Raw genomic sequence first — 20,112 nt, 5'->3', positions numbered from 1 at the left:
TAAGACGTTAAGGATAAAACAAGAAAACCACTAAGACACTTAGACATATCAGAAAGCCATTTTAAACATTTATTTTATAAAAAAAAATACAACTTGTTCATAAGTCATTTTGGTGTTATTCTTTTTTTTAACATTGGTTAATTATGCTATATTACAAACTATAAAAAAACACTAAATAAACGATACCATAGTTGACAATATTGTATTGGCTCATGAGGATTTATGTTTAACTGCATCACCCTAATCCGCATGTGAAATCCATTCCTCCTGATATTCTGCATAAATTATCTTTTTTTTGGAATCGAAACCGGTACTTCCTGATATAGAGGTATTTTAATGTTATTCTAAAATTTGAATACATTAAATTAAATTTATAAGCTTACTTAGAAAATAGATCTAAAAGGTAGTACAAAATCTTCGGATGTTTGCTTTATCTCCATATAATCAAAATTGAAAAAAACTAGGTATGTATGATCCAAAAATTCTTATTTGTATAAATGGTACTTCGAACTTGGAACAAGCACGAAAAAATTCACGGTATCGGTCCCTCATGCAGCAGTTTTACTAAAAGTCGAAAAAGAAATTAAAAACTTCATATGATTTTGTTTCAGTGTATCTGTTTTTCTTCTTCTGAGTCCATGCAGTTTAGTCTCAAGTTAATTTCCTTCCGAATTAACATGGTCCAAAAACATAAGAGAAGCTTTTGGTCTAGCACCTTTATCGCAAAGAACGTTTCCGATTTCAGTATTCTGTCAATAAAGGTCCGCATTATCTTTTGACAAAAAAGGTCTGCATAATCTTCATGTAGCATTATGTTTCAGATGAGGATTATATAGTGCAACAAATGTATATACAAAACACGCATACTTTTATTAAAACATTCTTGAACATAAATATCAAATATCATATAGTAGCATTGGAAGAAGCTATACAAGTTCATAGTTCATGATTTAAAGTTCAGTTTTGCTTAAAATAATTAATATAGTTATTTCTAGCTTGGAAAAAATGTTTAAACTTGAAAGTTGCAAATCTTACACTAGATTCTTAGCATTTTCAATAGTATGCTACTTTTGAAAACTCCCCACATATATAGTATCCATACATACTACAATTATTTTAAAAATCTTTTAAAATTGTTGACAAAAGCAATCACTACAAGAAAACTGCTTGATACCGATGGACAAATCCGTCATAATCTCGTCGGGAAAGTAGCATACCGATGGAATACCGACGAAATATGTCCGTCGGTATCATCTCGTCGGTATACTGATATTCGTCGGCAATTCGTCGGCAAAATACCGACGAACACATATCGTCGGTAAATACCGACGAACATATTCCGTCGGTTTTTTCTAAAATTTCCGACGAAACACATCCGTCGGTATTTATAGAGAATACCGACGAAGATAATTCGTCGGAATTTTCTGAAAAAACCGACGGATATATTTCGTCGGAAATTTTCTAAAATTTCCGACGGAATATGTTCGTCGGTATTTATAGCGAATACCGACGAAGAGAATTCGTCGGAATTTTCTGAAAAAACCGACGGATATGTGTCGTCGGAATTTTTAGAAAAAAACCGACGGAACATATTCGTCGGAAATATGTAGAAATTCCGACGGAAAACTTCATCCGTCGGTTTTCCTTTTTTAATTAAAAAAAAACAATTTTTATAATTCTTTATTTAATTTCAGGAAAAAATTGATAATTTAGAATTTAAAAACATTATAGATATATAAATTCAACATTATTATACATTAAAGTTATGAAAAGTAATAAAAAGTTTTTGAAAATTAAAAAAACAACTAAAAGTCTTCACCGAATCGGCTCCTAAACTTCTGCAACAAGGTCTGGGTGAGAACATTGTTTTGCTCCATAGTCGTTCGGTTTTGCTGCAGCTCAACCCGGATTTCAGCATTGTCATTCTTGAGGAACTCAATCTCCGTATCTTTGGTCTTAATCTGCTCCATAAGCTCATGAACCAGTGGATAGTGAGCTGAAGAAGAAGAAGAAGCCCCTCCGGTCGAACGAGCCAATCCAACATAACGGCCCTTTTTCCTTGGAACAGCCTGAATGAGAAATAACAAATACATATCACACACATACTCACGCACACACACATATCACACATACATAGCAAAAAGAAATTAGAATGTACCTCGAGAACAAGGTTGTTGAGTTGCTCTACGGTTAAGGAGTTGGAAGATGCAGAATCGCCTTCTTCACACATAGAAGCTTGAGTCGCGAGGAGATCCTCTTTTCGATTTTCCACGACCTGGATTACGTCCTGAATAAGTCCATCCTGAATCACGCCAGTCTTCTTGTTGGTATAGGCATTCTTCATCAGGGTAAAATCATCTACGGGAACTCCACCGTTTTCCTTCATCTAAAAACAATATATTTAGTATCACATATTTAAAAATGAATAAGAAAATCAGATTAGAAACTTACTAGCTGAAGTGCTCGGGTCTGTAAACTTGTTGCCCCTAAGTTGTGGACAAACATCCCTTTCCCGCCACGGCTGCTACACCGATTTTGCGAGTTGATTGTCGACAAAGACTTTGTCTCATCTTTCGTCCAATGACCACACAAATCCCGCCAAACGTCTGGGTTGATGTGCTTCGGGACCTCACCAACATCGAATTTTTGCTTCCACTCATTGATCCGCTTGGTGTAGTGCGAAGCTGCTTTGCGGCGGAAAACAATTTTCACTTGTTCGGTAATCCCTGATTCCCAAGTGAACTCTTGCTGCAAAATAAATATAAATTTTTTTTTAGAAAGTTACAATTGGTGGAAAAAAATTTATAATATTAAAAATTGAGAACATATACCGCAAATTGCCGAAACCAAAGTTCTTGATCTTCTGCAGGCATGTCATAGAAAGTTGGATAACCACGCTTTAGCATCGTGTACTCCATCCTAAGAAGGCTGTTGGTGATACCATTGCCAGACAAATCAAACCTACGAAATAAAACCAAACACAATTAAATGTAAAAGATGAATATAAAATGAAAGAACCTTTTAAAACAAATACTTACCAAGTGGTGTTTGGGACAATAAGATAATTTGGATCAAGGCGCTGAAGCGATTCTCGGCCAGGTTGCCTAACTAACTCCGCAACAGTCATCGTAGTAGGCAATCCTCCTCCTCTTGAACTTTGAGAAGGGCCGGAAGCTACAGAAGGGGGGGTGCGGGCTGCTGGAGGGGTGGGGGCTGCTGGAGGAGTGGTAGCTGCAACTGGGCTACTAGCGGGTGACGTACTCTGAGTGACTGAAGAAGTACCCCGGCGAAAACGACGTCTAACTATAAGAGGAGGTGGTTCATCCCTACGAAAAAAAAACATTAGTAAGCTTTTTTATTATTTAGAAACGTATTATAATTGTGTTTCAAAAAAAAAAAACGTTTTATTATAAACGTAGTAAGCTTTTTTATTATTTAAAAACATTAGTAAGCTTTTTTTATTATTTAGAAACGTATTATAATTGTGTTTCAAAAAAAAAGAAACTTTTTATAATTAAATTTTTTTTATAATAATTAAAAAGTGTTTTTAAATTAATTTAACGAAATTATATAATGAAAAAAATATAAAAATATGAAACGTTTTATAATTAAAAACGATTTTTATATAATTAAAAAAAAAAATTTTAAAAAACTTTATTCAAATTAAAGAAATCCAAAATCTATAACTCCAATCACACAAATCGTAAATAAAAACTTCAATCCCGGCCCTAAACTAACTTCCAAATCCCTAATCAATCTCAAAATCACATAAACCCTAAAACTAACATTGTAACCATTGAAATCCCATGAGAAAGATTAAAGAATTGAAAATCTTACATGACTGGGTGAAAGAGGAGGTCGAATTTGGGGGATTACGTCGGAAATCGCGAGGGAGGAGGAGGGAATCGCCGGAAATCGCGAGGGAGGATCGGAGGAGGGGCTGGGCGGAGAGAGAGAGAAAACGGGGAAGAAATGAGGAAAAAGAAGAGATTTTCTCTTATGTATTCATTTAATGAACCGACGGATAACCGACGGGTTTTTTCCGTCGGTATTTTAACTTTGAACATGACATATATATAACCATTCAATCAAAACCGTATATAATCAATCAATCAAAACCGTTCGATTTTAGAATCAACAAATCTAATTTATTTTTTGTAATTTAAAAGTATACAACGTTTCAAACCCATAATTTGTTTTTAGAAGAAATCTACAATGTTTAAAAGTAATTTGCATATACATTCATAAAAGAGTATCTACTCTCCATCTGAGGAATTATCTGATGATGAACATGATGAATCTGAATTGTCTTCGTCAAACTCTCCAATCTCGCCGTCCTCTTCGGTTAATTGTTGTTGTAGTGGATCAAATACTCCTTGTACTCGGCTTCTGGGATTTATTGACATGACAACGATCCAAGGATCGTTCCTTTGCCTAATCCGCGGATAACGAATATAGCAAACCTGAAAAATTATAAATTATATAAGTCGAAGTAATTATATATGATTACTTCCGATGGAAAATATATTTCAACATACATACCTGGTCAGCTTGTGAAGCAAGAATGAATGGATCGTAAAAATCCAGTCGTCGTCGCGAATGTACAGATGTAACACCGAATGCGTCAGTGCTTACTCCGCGACCAACAACGTTGTCGTACCACTCACAGTTGAAGACAATACATCTCATGCCAATCATTCCCGGGTACTGAATTTCCAAAATCTCGCGTACGTTACCGTAGTAGACATCGTCTCCGGATGACGAAGAAACCCCACAATCAATTGTTCTCCTTACAGTATTTTCCTTAAGAACTCTGAATGCATATCCTCGTGTGCAATATCTCGGATATGACTTTGCAACAAACTTTGGACCACAAACTATCTCACGTAACCAATCTTTAGGTGGGTGGCCAATAGCTAAACAATGGCTTACCTATAAAAACAAAAAAAAATGTTTTCGTTCATTAAAAGATAATAAGTAAAACGGTTAGTTACCACTAATTACTGATTAGACACTTACATAATCAGAAAGCCATGTTGCAAAGTTGTTTTGCTTGAGTTGTTCGAGTTGTTCTTCTGTCGCATCCGGGTACTTTAAGCGCATCTCTGCCAAGTAAATACTGTAAAAAACACAAAAATGTTAGATATGTTTCAAAAATATTGCAAATAATTCATATTTTTAAATCTATGTACCTCTCATATTCAAGAATGTCTTCGCAGTTTGTAAGCAAATATGTGTGCAAATGAGCATGCTCAGCTACGGTAAGTATCCGGTCCGTTGACTTTCCACTATGTCGTCCAATTTGTGTAAACATGTTTGGCACATAAACATAATAAGTTGCCCTTTCACCTCTATCATCATGCCGTGCAGGTCTTCGACTTTTTGTTCGAACTTCTGATGGAAAGTAGTATTCAGCAAAGTTTGAGGTTTCCTCATTGATGCACTGAGCCACTATTGATCCCTCCACCTTGCTTAAATTCTTGACCTTCTTCTTCAGATGAAACATAAACCGTTCGTACAAATACATCCACCTGTACTGCACGGGACCACCGAGTGCCGCTTCTCTCGCAAGATGAATAGCAAGATGCTCCATAACATCAAAAAATGATGGAGGAAATATCTTCTCGAGGTTGCATAGGATCACCGGTATTTTAACTTCCAAATTGCGGATACCATCTGATGTGAGTGATCTCGAGCATAAATCACGGAAGAAAGCACTTATCCCTACATACACGAAGAAAACAAATTCCATAAGCATATATATATATAAGCATTAAAAAATAATATGACAATTAATTTAACTATGTTAAATTTTAAAGTACCTGCGATTGCTTCGTGGACATTTCGTGGCAATAGTGCGGAAAACGCAAAAGGAAGGAGGCGCTGCATCATTACATGACAATCATGGCTCTTCAAGCCAGTAAACTTCCCTTCACTTTTGTCAACACAATTACGCAAACTTGATGCATAACCGTCTGGAAATTTAACACTGTGTGTTATCCAATCAAAAAACTCTTCTTTTGCAGTTGCATCCAGTCGATATATGGGAATAGGACCTTTACCGTGCTCATCAACATGAAGTTCGGGACGAGCACAAATATCAACCAAATCCAGTCTTGACTTCAAGTTATCCTTCGTCTTGCCTTGGACATCAAGGATGGTGTTCATCAAATTGTCGAAAAAGTTCTTCTCAATATGCATGACATCTAAACAGTGCCGCAACAAATGAGTCTCCCAATAGGGCAAATCCCAGAAGATACTCTTCTTATGCCAATTATGATTTTCCCCTACACCATAAATCGGTTCATGTCCGTTTCCACCCACGTCTGCCGTTCTATCTGCACCAAAATCTCTTAATTGTTCCTTCAACTTTTTGCCACTTACTTCTTCAGGTGGACTGTCAAACACCCTCTTGTTCTTTGTAAACAATGTCTTACTCTTACGATATGGATGATCGTGTGGTAGAAATCTCCTGTGACAGTCAAACCAACACGATTTCCGACCATTTTTTAGTTGGAAAGCATCTGTGTTGTCTTGGCAATAAGGACATGATAGCCTCCCATGCGTGGTCCATCCAGATAACATACCATATGCTGGAAAATCACTTATTGTCCACATAAGTACTGCTCGCATCTGAAAATTCTCTTTCCGCGAAACATCGTATGTATGAACACCGTGCTCCCATAATAATTGCAGCTCATATATCAATGGCTGAAGAAACACATCCAGTGACCTCTTAGGATGATCTGGCCCGGGAACGAGAATTGAGAGGAACAAAAACTCCCGTCGCATACACAAATGTGGTGGTAAGTTGTAAGGTGTCAAGATTACCGGCCACAATGAATATTGTCTTCCATGCTTTCCAAATGGACTGAAACCATCTGTGCATAATGCAAGATACACATTTCTTACCTCAGATGCAAATTCTGGATATGTTGATTGAAAATGCTTCCACGCCTCTGCATCGGAAGGATGTGTTATCTCACCATTTGTTAAGTGCTCAGCATGCCATCTCATTGGTTCTGCTGTTCGTTCAGACTGATATAACCTCTTTAATCTTTCAGTCAACGGCAAATACCACATTCGTTTGTATGGCACCGGAACTCTTCCAGTCGTATCCTGATAACGAGGTTTCCGACAGAATTTACATCTCTCCCTGTTCTCATCTGCTCTCCAGTAAATCATGCAGTTATCGATGCATACATCTATCACCTGATATGGTAAGCCAAGACCAGCGACCAATTTTTGTACCTCATAATATGAGCCAGGTGCAAGATTATCTTCAGGAAGAACATCTTTAACAAAATCTGCAATCGCATCCACACATTCTTCAGCCAAATTATAGTCAGTCTTTAGCGCCATCAATCGACTTGCGGATGATAAAGGTGAATGCCCATCTTTACATCCTTGATACAATGGCTGCTTAGCTGCATCTAACATTTCAAAAAATCTTCTGGCTTCTAGATTGGGTTGTTCTCGTTCGCCTTCCTCTTCACATGGGAAATTTTCTACATTGGGTTGTTCTTGTCTATCTCCTTCCTCTTCACCCGACGGTAAATTTTCTCCATATGCATCATATACCATCTGAACAGTCCCTATCCCAAAATCTACATCCGTGGTAGGTTCATCTAACCTATCGGCAGTTTGAGGTTCGCTACTACTACCATACTCAAATCTTTCTCCATGAAGATACCAAATCTTATAACCACGTGTAAATCCTTTCAAATATAAATGACTCCATACTTCCATTTTTTTGACACGGATATTATTCTTACAAGTAGAACATGGACATAATAAATACTTACTTGTTCTTGCTTCCGGTTGACTTTGAACCACCCCCATGAATTCTTGAATACCACGTGCGTATTCCTCCGTAAGTAAATTTGTATTTGGATCCATATGAGGTTGATCTAACCAAGAACGGAAATTATAAGGAGTACCCATAATTTATATTGTTTTGTTGTGATTTCAATGAATGAAGGAGAGGTCGTATTTATAATGAATTGGAAATCTTTCCGACGGAAAATATTCGTCGGTATTCCGTCGGGAATCATAACGGCTAAATTAACGTCCTAAACCCGTCGGCGTTCCGTCGGTAATTTAAACGGACACTAACGGCTACATAATCCGTCGGTATTTCGTCGGGAAGTGCAACGGCTGCAAATTCGTCGGTTTTCAGTCGGGAAGTATAACGGCTGTTCAATCCGTCGGTATTCCGTCGGAAAAACCGACGGAATTATGACCGAATTCTTTCATGGTCGGTATGCCGTCGGTATTTCGTCGGTATGTGTCAATTTTTTGCAACGGTCATATATTTGTCAGTTTTTTGTCGGTTTTCTGTCGGGATCGTATGACGAAATACCGACGAATGTATTCTGTCAGGATTTTCCGACGCAGTTCCGACGAATTTACCGAAATATATTTCCGACAAGTTTTCGTCGGAATTCCGTTGGAAAATCCTGACAGATTTTTTTCGGTCGGTTTTTCCGTCAGTATTGTCCGTGTTTTCTTGTAGTGAATCTCATTTATCAATAATATATGGTATACAAGGTTGAACTCAAATGATAATACATTGACGATAAGAACACAACTATTTTCTGTCGCAGGCACTATCACAACCTTAAAACTAAAAAATCGTGGTTTTTTTGGCAATGAAGACAATTCTCTGGTTAAGTATATCACACATTAATTGAAGAGAAAAATAGTATTTCACATACTCCTTTGATATTTTAAAACAATAGTGATCTTTTGTTCCTTAGTCAAACACAGTCACAGTATGAAGGTATAGGCATGCTTCATATTTCTATGTATATAATTTGTATGCATATATATAGTCCATTTTTCTCTTCAATTAATGTATGATATATAAATCCTTATAACTTTTTCTTTGAATACCTTCAATATATAAAGGAAATTTGAAATTATATTTACATCTAACAAATGAAGAATATTAACTTATACTTGAAAAAAACTTATATTTGAACCGCACGTTGTTGTTATGGTGTACCTTGTCATATCGTTCTCATATGCTTTATGTTCTGATTCAATGAAATTAAGGAAAAATTAAAGTCTAATAATGAAAATAACAGGTGCCCTGAACTTGGTAGATTTTCTGGGTACATCTACAGAGTTTGAATATCTAGACGTGTTTCTTTCTTTTCACTAAGTGCTTACGGAAAGAAGTTTCGCCAATGCACGAAAAAACAATTAGTCTATGTCTATTTTTAGTAAGAAAATAAGAGTATGTTCATGTTTACGAGTAATTTATGACAATACAACATGGGAAAAACATTCCATCTTACAAGTCAAAAGATTTGGCTAACCCCCACTATCATTGACTTAAACCCTAAAGTTTCAAACCGGCATCATATTCATATCATGGCATTTTAAGCGTGCCTTCACGCAAATAAATTAAGGTTTATAGTTTGAGAGGTAATCTACTTTATAAACTTTATGTTATTAAATGACTATACGTGTTTGTAAAGACTTGTTTAGTTTGCCAAACAAAGGAATCTTTCAAATACATAAAGTTATAAAACATATAAACTTTGTTCATTTGAGAAGAGATAGGAGATTTAATTTAACCATACGATGATTTGAAACCAGCTGATCTAAAACTTAACTATTTAAAAAATTAGAGTTAAAAAGAAGTTTAGCTTATATTTTTTCAGGTGAACAAATATTCATATTACATTAGTGCTTTTATAGCTTAATTTCTTTTGGAAAAAATGTATCGCGTACGCATATAATGATTGTATTTGAATTGTTAAATGAATACAAACTAATGTTTCTGTATGACTCTTGTGCATTAGATTATACATTATTTTGGTTTATATATCTTACTAAGTTACTCATCAGAAATTGATTTAGAATTCGTTGAAATCTAGACCATGCAATTAAAGCTTATGTGAGTAGAATAAAGTGTAAACCACTTTAACAAAGATTCCGGTTATCAAAGAAACTCGGAAAATGCTATACTATGGGAGAGTCAAGACTTGAGTAGGTCCATTCTGAACCTTTTCGGTGCTACGTACGTTTATTTGTTTTTTTCACGGACCATGAATTTCAGTAAGAATATTTTCAACTGCATTCTTGTTTTTATTCAAAAATTTAATTCGAGTTATTTAAAAAAAAAACTATCATGTTTTTACCTCCATAGTAAAATAAAGATAAAATAATATAAAAAGTAAATAATTATATTCATTACTTGGTTTTTGAAAGAAAGGTAAGAACAATGTAAGAGATAACTTTTCTTACTGATTTTCACTCTTATACATTTCAATTACATCGCATTATCTTATATAGTAGAGTATCCTAGGTTAAATGATCTAAGCCACATCATTATTCAGGAGAGCAAATTTATTAGCCGGAGCTGGTGATGAGGCTGCATTTGCTTTTACGCCTGCATTTTATTTCTGTTTTGCTTTTGACCAAGCTTGTTTTCTTTTTCTTTTTGTGCAGACGATCACATGACAGTCATGACTTGTGTGTGTTTCTGAGCTGGTGAGTTGAGAACTCTTGAACCTCCAAAAGAGCTTTCACCTTTCCATGGGCTGGGATTGATTTCTAATAGTTATTAGTCGGTGCTTTACTCTTTTAAAGATAAAGTAAGATTATAATGAAATTCAATTTTATTTCAAAGTTATTATATTTTCAAATAAAGACCGAGTAATACATTAGAAATGTTCTAAAATTCTTTATATCGGTATTATCTAAACCAACCCCTAAATCTAGATGGAAACTGAACATTCTTGACAATCCAATCAAGAACAAGAAAACAAGGGAAAGTAAAATGACTCAGAACACAAGATCTGAATTATTTTTTTTTTTAATCTTTTTCTTTCTTGAGGATTGGGAAAATAAATTTATGTTTCACAAAGTGGGTATTTTGTTACATATATACAGAGAGGAAATGTTAAAAGAAGAGTGTGAAAAAGGCTTAAAACCAAGTAAAGAGATGTTCTAAGCAAGGTAATTGGTATATCTTGATATCTTGCATATTTACATTGTTTTATCTATTCATCCATGAGCATTTTCATCATATAGATTAGGATTTAGCCATGTCTAGGTTGCATTTTGCATTCATTGTCCTTATTAGGTGTTGGAGTGTGCCATGGAGTGATTTGAGATGTTTGGGAGCATTGTGATCCAAAAGGAGGTGAAAGATGAGCATGGATGGAGCCTTCAGAGAAATCTTCTGTTGCTAAGATTTTGTGGAGACACAGAAAATTGAGTTAGCTTTCTAATGGAAGTGGTTTCAAGTCATTTGGAGATGTAATAAAGGAGTTATGATCAATTTACTAGAGACATATCTATCCTGATCGAGCATCGCAGAGTGACCTCTCAGAGCGACCTACCGAGGTCGCTCCCAGCCAGAGCGACCAGACAGAGCGACTAGCTCAAGTCACTCCCAGCCAGAGCGACCAGCCAGAGCGACCAGCTCAAGTCACTCGCGTTTTGACGGGTCGAGACACAAAGAAACGCGTCGGGAGTGACCTCCTGGAGCGACTATGCTAGGTCACTCCGCGTGTTTTGCTTGGACGATTTTTATGTTATTTCAGGGGCCTTTTGGTCATTTGTTTTGATGTTTTTACACTTTCTAAACCTAAGTTAAGTACTTGTGTAAGCCATTGGAGGCTGATAATCTCTTTTCTAGAGAAGAACTAGTAAAAAACCTCTTTTGATTCAGATTTCATTGCTTTCATCTTGTGTTCTTGTTGATTTCTTATCTATTTCTCTACATGGTTAATCTGAAATCCAATATGGGTTTAAGAGGAATCATGGAGATTAGTGAGTAATCACCTTTTGAATTCATGGGTTAGGGAGATTAAGGGTGATTAGGTTAGTTCTAGGATGTTTTAGTGTAGATCACTCTTGTTCCTTTCTAGTAGAGTATTCCTAATGCATCTTCTGAGTTGGCCACTCAAAAGTTGATCAATAGGCATTTCCCACCCGAAAGGTGTTTGATGAAATGCCTGAGACAACTCTCCTAGGCTTTTAGTATACTTTGCCAAAGACATTTGTTGTTAAAGGTGCTAAGATAGCTAATAGACTTGTTAGTAATGATTGCTTTCATATTATTCAACCAAAGACATTTGATGTTTGAGATATGTTGGCAAATGAGCATTTATCTAGACATAGAGCTTGCTTAGAATTGTGTCTAGGCTTAAGGTTGATAGTTTGATTGATCATTTGCCATCCTTAGTTCGATACTTGATCACCCAAGGTCTAATCCCTATGCCCATGAGTTCTCTTTTCCCTTAGTCAAGAAAGTATCATTTTGTTATTGCTTTCTAGTATTAGTAGTAGTTTAAAACCCATCTAAATCATTGGTTGGACTTAGATTAAGTGAGTACTTGCATTTTCAGTGCTTTGATATCCCTCAGAACTGGTTCGACAATCACTATACTACAACATTTGTCTTAGGAGCCTTGAAAACTCCTAACATCAAATTGGCGCCGTTGCCGGGTTCTAAGACAAATGTTGTAGTATAAAAGATTGTCGAACCAGTTCTGAGGGATATCAAAGCACCGAGAATGCAAGTACTCACCTTTTGAATTCATGGGTTAGGGAGATTAAGGGTGATTAGGTTAGTTCTAGGATGTTTTAGTGTAGATCATTCTTGTTCCTTGCTAGTAGAGTATTCTTAATGCATCTTCTGAGTTGGCCACTCAAAAGTTGATCAATAGGCATTTCCCACCCGAAAGGTGTTTGATGAAATGCCTGAGACAACTCTCCTAAGCTTTTAGTATACTTTGCCAAAGACATTTGTTGTTAAAGATGCTAAGATAGCTAATAGACTTGTTAGTAATGATTGCTTTCATATTATTCAACCAAAGACATTTGATGTTTGAGATATGTTAGCAAATGAGCATTCATCTAGACATAGAGCTTGCTTAGAATTGTGTCTAGGCTTAAGGTTGATAGTTTGATTGATCATTTGCCATCCTTAGTTCGATACTTGATCACCCAAGGTCTAATCCCTATGCCCATGAGTTCTCTTTTCTCTTAGTCAAGAAAGTATCATTCTGTTATTGCTTTCTAGTTTTAGTCATAGCTTAAAACCCATCTAAATCATTGGTTGCACTTAGATTAAGTGAGTACTTGCATTCTCAGTGCTTTGATATCCCTCAGAACTGGTTCGACAATCACTATACTACAACATTTGTCTTAGGAGCATTGAAAACTCTTAATATCAAATTGGCGCCGTTGCCGGGGAAATGTTGTCTTAAGAGTTTTCAAGGCTCCTAAGACAAATGTTGTAGTATAAAAGATTGTCGAACCAGTTCTGAGGGATATCAAAGCACCGAGAATGCAAGTACTCACTTAATCTAAGTGCAACCAATGATTTAGATGGGTACTTGCATTCTCGGTGCTTTGATATCCCTCAGAACTGGTTCGACAATCTTTTATACTACAACATTTGTCTTAGGAGCCTTGAAAACTCTTAATATCAAATTGGCGCCGTTGCCAAATTCTGAGTAGATTTAAACATTGAGATTTAGTCACTTGCTTGAGACTAAGTCATTTTTATTTTGTTTTGTTACTGATTCTTCTTCTTCACCTACCTTTAACTTTCAGGTGTATGAACTTGAGGAGCAGGGCTCCATCAAACCTAGTTCCAATATTAGCAGACATCAGAGCTTTAGAGAGAGAGTGTGCTAGAGCTATAAGAGAAGAAGAGCAACAAGCCCACTTGCAAGAATTGGACGTTGATATGGCAGATCCACAACAAGGGGCAGAACACCAACCGCGGGTATCTCGACCCATTGGTACTTATGACCGCCCCAACATTCATGGTTATAGACTGGGAATCAGAGCACCGGCTGTGGCAGCCAACAACTTTGAGGTCAAGTCAGGACTCCTCAACGTGATCGAGAACAACAAGTATCATGGCTTGGCTCTAGAGGACCCATATGATCACTTGGACAGGTTCGACAGCTACTGTGGGTTGTCAAAAACCAATGGTGTGTCAGAGGACGCCTTGAAGCTGAAGTTATTCCCTTTCTCTTTGGGAGATAAGGCACGTCAGTGGGAGAAGTCTCTACCCAGCGACTCTATCACTACTTGGAATGAGTGCAAGAGAGCATTCTTGGAGAAGTTCTTCTCTACTTCAAGAACTGCTAAGCTGAGAAATGAGATTTCCAGCTTTCAACCGAAGAACTTAGAAGGCTTCAGTGAAGCCTGGGAGAGATTCAAGGGCTACCAAGCTCAATGCCCACACCATGGTTTCTCTAAGGAGAGCTTGTTGAGCACATTCTACCGTGGTGCTCTTCCTAAGTACAGAGCCAGACTGGATACAACTAGCAATGGGTTCTTCTTGGGGAGAACTGAGGAAGATGCAGAGGAGCTGGTTGACAACATGGTAAAGAGTGATGCAGTCTACAGTGGAGACCACGACAGAAGCAGTCGAATAGATGATAAGCAGACGAGGAAGGAGTTGAAAGCTCTACAAGATAAGAGAAACATCCTCCTTGCTGATAAAGCCACACAAGAGTAGCCGCACTTTGTTGGTAACCCAAACCAAGAAGCAACACATGTTGTCCATGAAGTTGAGGGTTTGGAAGGGCAAGAAGAGTTGTGTTTCATCAACAACAATGGTAGCTGGTACAAGAAAGAGCCCAACTTTAAGTACAACAACTACCAACAGAAATCATATCCTAACAACCAACAGAGTGGTTATCAGCCTAGGAACAACCAACAAGGCAACTATCAGCCTCAGCAAAACCCTCCTCCTGGTTTCTCCAACAAAGGGAACCAGTCTTCTCAACAACAAGTTAATCCTTCTACCTCTACTCAGGAAAGCAGCACTGATGTTCTACTGAAACAGATCTTGGAGTCTCAGACTAGAAGTGAAAAACAGGTTGGATATGAGTTGAAGAACCTTCACTCCAGGATTGATGGAAGTTACAATGAGCTCAACAACAAGTTCAGGGCTTTGGAAAACCAGTTTGCTTCCATGACCACTCATCAGAATCGCCAGCAAGGGTCTCTACCTGGAAAATCTGAGCAAAAACCCAACGAGTATTGCAATATTGTCCTCTCTACTACTTATTCAGGGATTGAATTGAGTAACCACAAGAAAGAGGTAGATGAAATTGAAAGATTGGTATTTGGAACTGAGATTGAACAGGTTCAGCATCTGATTGTAGCAACAGCTGAAGTAAAGATTGTGGAGGAAGCCGACAAAATGGTTAAAGTACAGATTTTGAAGGGAGATGAACCCATGGCTGAGAAACCAGTTGCGAAGAGAGCTAACCAGAAGCTGAAAGAGGTCAAGCTGGAGGACACCACTGAGGTTGAGCAGTCACCCTATGACAAGCTCCCATTTCCACAAAGAGTCCTCACCAAAGCTCAGAAGAAGGTGATTTCCAAGTTCAGAAAAGACCTAAGTGATATTGGAATTAAGCTTCCAGCGATTTCGGGTATGCGTGAGGCTCATGTCCAAATGATGCTCATCAAGGACATTGTAGACCACCAAGCAGAAGTAGCAGAGCTTCTCAACATCTCAACTTTGAAACTTGATCCACCAGTCACACCAAAGTCTCTCCCTAAACTAGAATCCCAAGGGAAGTTCACCTTGTCTTGCTCCCTTGGTAAGCTCACCTTTGATGATGCTCTTGTTGATTCTGGTGCAAGTGTGAATGTGATCTCAATGGATATGGTGAAGAGTCTTGCGATTGAACACATGGAGCCAGATACTTCCTCTCTCACGTTTGGGGATTCTTCTTCTACTACTCCTATTGGTCTCATCAAGGACTTCCCTTTGAAGATTGGATCTTGCACCATCCCTATAGACCTCACTGTCTTGAAAATGGCAACTGAGAAGAGAGTTCCATTGATCCTGGGCACACCATTCCTTACTACTGTGGGTGCTTGCATCGATTTTGCCAACAAGAAGGTCACACTCCTCAATGTCAACAAAGCTGTCTCTTACCCAATTCAGTCTCCACTGGATGTTGAGTATTGTGGAACCATCACTTGTGGAGATCCCTACATTGAGAAGGATCCTCCTTCTCCACTTTCCACTTGAGGTCCTTCTCTACTTTCCCTTGTATATACCATTTCATTTTTGCATATTAGTTTTCTCTTTTGGGTATCTCTCTCTACTTGACAACACAGAGACTGTGTCATTTAAGTTTGGGGGAGGTACCAAGTATTTGATCATGTTTGCTTTGATGTTGTTTCATTGAGTCATGCATTGCATACCTATTTGCATATAAAAAAAAACAATCATTTAGTTTGCATCATTTGCATTTCTAGGAGAGTCTAGAGCATATAGGTTACATTCACTTATATTGGGAGCAATGATTTTAAACGCCTTGTAAAGAACACTACGTTGCACCTGAGTAGCTTTTGCACCTCTCAAAAAGACTTGTATGTTTCGAGCCTTGAAAACTCTTCCTGGAACTTGTTGATTGCTGAAACTCAGTCTTTGAAGCCAACTACAAACCCCATTTGAACTGAATGAACTTAATGCTTCTTGCTCATGGTCCCTTGTGTACTGAGTCATGGCTATACACACTTGAGTTGTCACATCCTTTATGCCAATCTTATTTTGACAAACTCTAGTGGTAGACCACTCCCAAAAAACCTTTCCCTCCTTTTAAGCTTTCATTGTTTGATGAGTGAGGCCTTCTTCGGAGAGTCTTACATGTGCATAATGTTGAGTGTATCGGGAACGACAATGCTTGATCTTCATTCTTGCTAGATTGGGCACTCTATTGTCTAGCTATAGGTGGGGGATGAGTGTTGTGATTATGATTTGGGAGCAATGAAAAAGGAAAAGAAATGACTCTTTGTGTTTAAGTGAATTGTTTTATTGGGATAAGTAGATAAACCTCTAGCTCAAGTTATGAAAGTTTTGGCCCCCACCTAAAAAAAAAAAAAAAACGAAATAAAAAAGAAAAGAAAAAGAAAAAAAAAAAAGAGAAAAGAAAGAAAAAGGGGGCTAGCAAAATTGTTAGGAGCTAAGAAATGTTTTGAGGTTGTAGAAAATCCTTTGTAGATTTCAAAGAGAAGGAGTTAAAGTTCTTAGGATCTTTTGGTGAGAGATGTGAGTTGGGTTTGACATTTGGGAATGATTGTGTAATTGTATGTTTGGGAAAAGGGGTAGAACAATGGAGATTGAGCATTGTATGCATGAGTTGATCCCTTTCTTAGATATATTATGTGCAATGTCAAGGCTACTTGTTTCGAGAGTAAACCACCTTAAAGATCATATATTTTGAACCTCTTGACTCACTTGAATAAAAACCTTCCCTTACCCAACCAAATGACTTGGACCAACTGACCATTTGCAAGAATTCACCTGATGTTTTGTGCTTAATGAATATGAGAGTTGGTTGATTTGAATGTGTGGATGCTTGATGATGAGTGTAAGAGCAAAAAGAGTTGAGATAGGCCTAGAGAAGCTAGAGTGTAATAAGAGAGTATGCTAGTTGTGTTTCATTTGGCTATGAGCTCCCAACTTCAAACACCTCTCCCTATGAGGTCTAGAAAGTTCACTTGTGGACAAGTAAAAGAACAAGTTTGGGGGAGTTGATATCTTGCATATTTACATTGTTTTATCTATTCATCCATGAGCATTTTCATCATATAGATTAGGATTTAGCCATGTCTAGGTTGCATTTTGCATTCATTGTCCTTATTAGGTGTTGGAGTGTGCCATGGAGTGATTTGAGATGTTTGGGAGCATTGTGATCCAAAAGGAGGTGAAAGATGAGCATGGATGGAGCCTTTAGAGAAATCTTCTGTTGCTAAGATTTTGTGGAGACACAGAAAATTGAGTTAGCTTTCTAATGGAAGTGGTTTCAAGTCATTTGGAGATGTAATGAAGGAGTTATGATCAATTTACTAGAGGCATATCCATCCTGATCGAGCATCGCAGAGTGACCTCTCAGAGCGACCTACCGAGGTCGCTCCCAGCCAGAGCGACCAGACAGAGCGACTAGCTCAAGTCACTCCCAGCCAGAGCGACCAGCCAGAGCGACCAGCTCAAGTCACTCGCGTTTTGACGGGTCGAGACACAAAGAAACGCGTCGGGAGTGACCTCCTGGAGCGACTATGCTAGGTCACTCCGCGTGTTTTGCTTGGACGATTTTTATGTTATTTCAGGGGCCTTTTGGTCATTTGTTTTGATGTTTTTACACTTTCTAAACCTAAGTTAAGTACTTGTGTAAGCCATTGGAGGCTGATAATCTCTTTTCTAGAGAAGAACTAGTAAAAAACCTCTTTTGATTCAGATTTCATTGCTTTCATCTTGTGTTCTTGTTGATTTCTTATCTATTTCTCTACATGGTTAATCTGAAATCCAATATGGGTTTAAGAGGAATCATGGAGATTAGTGAGTAATCACCTTTTGAATTCATGGGTTAGGGAGATTAAGGGTGATTAGGTTAGTTCTAGGATGTTTTAGTGTAGATCATTCTTGTTCCTTGCTAGTAGAGTATTCCTAATGCATCTTCTGCGTTGGCCACTCAAAAGTTGATCAATAGGCATTTCCCACCCAAAAGGTGTTTGATGAAATGCCTGAGACAACTCTCCTAGGCTTTTAGTATACTTTGCCAAAGACATTTGTTGTTAAAGGTGCTAAAAGAGCTAATAGACTTGTTAGTAATGATTGCTTTCATATTATTCAACCAAAGACATTTGATGTTTGAGATATGTTGGCAAATGAGCATTTATCTAGACATAGAGCTTGCTTAGAATTGTGTCTAGGCTTAAGGTTGATAGTTTGATTGATCATTTGCCATCCTTAGTTCGATACTTGATCACCCAAGGTCTAATCCCATGCCCATGAGTTCTCTTTTCCCTTAGTCAAGAAAGTATCATTTTGTTATTGCTTTCTAGTATTAGTAGTAGTTTAAAACCCATCTAAATCATTGGTTGCACTTAGATTAAGTGAGTACTTGCATTCTCAGTGCTTTGATATCCCTCAGAGCTGGTTCGACAATCACTATACTACAACATTTGTCTTACGAGCCTTGAAAACTCCTAACATCATATCTGAGGATTACTCTTGTCTCTCTCCAAGTATTCTCGATTGATCAAACTCTCTATACTTGCGTTAACCTGCACCAAGATTTGATCAACTTACCAAGGTCATGTTATATGATTCAAGAAAGTATGAAGTGAGGGAGGGGCAAAACAAACGCTTACCTTAATGCGATACAGAGGAGCTGTAAAATGGTCATTGGAAACAAACTCGTCACCATCCTCTAGACCTTCTCCTTTTGGAGCCTACAAAGAAATTAATATAAGATCTCAAAAGTTTCTGCATAAGTAGTAAGCACGGTTACAAAGTTTCAGTTTTCTACCTTCAGCAGGACACGAATGTTTGTGGAATTTTTTATGTCTTCAGAGCTAAGTTTTTATGCATCGTTAAATGACATCAACACAACGGTCTGAAACATCAAAAGAAAATGACTCTTAAGCAATTTAATCACACTGTAACATATTACGCAAAGAAAAAAAATGACTCAACTTACCTGAAACATTGAAAGGCGAGCTGATGAGTTTTGCCACATCAATCTCCTACCACATCAATCTCCTACCACTGCACTCGCAGTGGTCGTTTCTGACAACGTTTCTTGACATAAAAATAATGAAAATAATAGAAAGACATGAGAGAGAAGGAAGAAGCGTACCGTTATAAAGAAGCGTTCCACCACTTGGTAGAGACTTTGACAATATTTATTATTCTCTCATTGGTTGGTTTTTTATTTCTATTTCAAATTTAATTATTAAACTTAACAAAATTTAAACTATTAATATTATATTCATTAGGTACTCTAAATAGGTATCATACCACTAATGATGCTCTTGGAACTCTATGAAGATATTTCGAAACTTCTTGTAGCTAACAAACTTTACTCCTATATTCACTGTGAACTCAAGAGGAAGTGGAATCCTATAGAAGGTGCAGATATCGTATGGGAGCCTATAATGAATGCAATGTATGTTAAGTTAGATGGGACCTTTGTCCCGGATAATGTAGGTCGTCCACAGTCAGTGCGTTGTTCCCCTCCCTACCTTATATAAGATGATCCAAGTACTTTGCCTCAACTATCACTGGATTGCGGAACAAACTGAGCTTGGCCTCAAGAAAGA

The 20,112-nt window shown here is 37.5% G+C and overlaps 3 protein-coding genes and 1 non-coding gene across 4 annotated transcripts; 1 reads left to right on the top strand and 3 right to left on the bottom strand.

The window, feature by feature from the left end:
• Positions 1–1,790: 1,790 nt before the first annotated feature.
• On the bottom strand, positions 1,791–3,405 carry LOC111202382. Its single transcript, XM_048745472.1, has 5 exons — positions 3,039–3,405; positions 2,832–2,961; positions 2,452–2,748; positions 2,159–2,386; positions 1,791–2,069 (listed from the first exon to the last, which is right to left on the bottom strand). Exons 1-5 carry the CDS (start codon positions 3,341–3,343, stop codon positions 1,806–1,808), a joined length of 1,224 nt encoding a protein of 407 aa, XP_048601429.1. The 5' UTR covers positions 3,344–3,405; the 3' UTR covers positions 1,791–1,805.
• On the bottom strand, positions 1,791–8,511 carry LOC106350812. The gene is made up of 6 exons (XM_013790655.3): positions 5,823–8,511; positions 5,193–5,724; positions 5,020–5,119; positions 4,543–4,932; positions 3,838–4,463; positions 1,791–3,326 (listed from the first exon to the last, which is right to left on the bottom strand). Exons 1-5 carry the CDS (start codon positions 7,942–7,944, stop codon positions 4,257–4,259), a joined length of 3,351 nt encoding a protein of 1,116 aa, XP_013646109.3. The 5' UTR covers positions 7,945–8,511; the 3' UTR covers positions 1,791–3,326; positions 3,838–4,256.
• Positions 8,512–14,125: 5,614 nt separating this feature from the next.
• On the bottom strand, positions 14,126–14,232 carry LOC125581020. Its single transcript, XR_007318731.1, has one exon. It is a non-coding gene; the product is annotated as a small nucleolar RNA R71 (small nucleolar RNA).
• Positions 14,233–14,546: 314 nt separating this feature from the next.
• On the top strand, positions 14,547–16,033 carry LOC125579770. Its single transcript, XM_048743612.1, has 4 exons — positions 14,547–14,558; positions 14,675–14,852; positions 15,060–15,622; positions 15,758–16,033. Exons 1-4 carry the CDS (start codon positions 14,547–14,549, stop codon positions 16,031–16,033), a joined length of 1,029 nt encoding a protein of 342 aa, XP_048599569.1.
• The last annotated feature ends 4,079 nt before the right edge of the window (positions 16,034–20,112 follow it).

This window comes from Brassica napus, chromosome C1 (assembly GCF_020379485.1).
Source record: "Brassica napus cultivar Da-Ae chromosome C1, Da-Ae, whole genome shotgun sequence".
Taxonomy (NCBI): Eukaryota; Viridiplantae; Streptophyta; class Magnoliopsida; order Brassicales; family Brassicaceae; genus Brassica; species Brassica napus.
The sequence above is the reverse complement of the archived record's forward strand: the minus strand, read 5'-3'. Positions and strand labels throughout refer to the sequence as shown.

Bases quoted from the DNA above. Each gene is read 5' to 3' on its own strand.
- LOC111202382 (XM_048745472.1), bottom strand. From the start codon at position 3,343: ATGTTTTTTTTTCGTAGGGATGAACCACCTCCTCTTATAGTTAGACGT. The intron at 2,387-2,451 runs GTAAGTTTCTAA...TATTGTTTTTAG, and splicing joins AGACCCGAGCACTTCAGCTA to ATGAAGGAAAACGGTGGAGT. The intron at 2,070-2,158 runs GTACATTCTAAT...TTTCTCATTCAG, and splicing joins TCAACAACCTTGTTCTCGAG to GCTGTTCCAAGGAAAAAGGG.
- LOC106350812 (XM_013790655.3), bottom strand. From the start codon at position 7,944: ATGGGTACTCCTTATAATTTCCGTTCTTGGTTAGATCAACCTCATATG. The intron at 5,725-5,822 runs GTACTTTAAAAT...TCGTGTATGTAG, and splicing joins TGTCCACGAAGCAATCGCAG to GGATAAGTGCTTTCTTCCGT. The intron at 4,464-4,542 runs GTATGTATGTTG...ATAATTTTTCAG, and splicing joins TTGCTTCACAAGCTGACCAG to GTTTGCTATATTCGTTATCC.
- LOC125579770 (XM_048743612.1), top strand. The intron at 14,853-15,059 runs GTGAAAAACAGG...CTACTTATTCAG, and splicing joins CTTGGAGTCTCAGACTAGAA to GGATTGAATTGAGTAACCAC. The intron at 15,623-15,757 runs GTTGATTCTGGT...GGTCTCATCAAG, and splicing joins TCACCTTTGATGATGCTCTT to GACTTCCCTTTGAAGATTGG.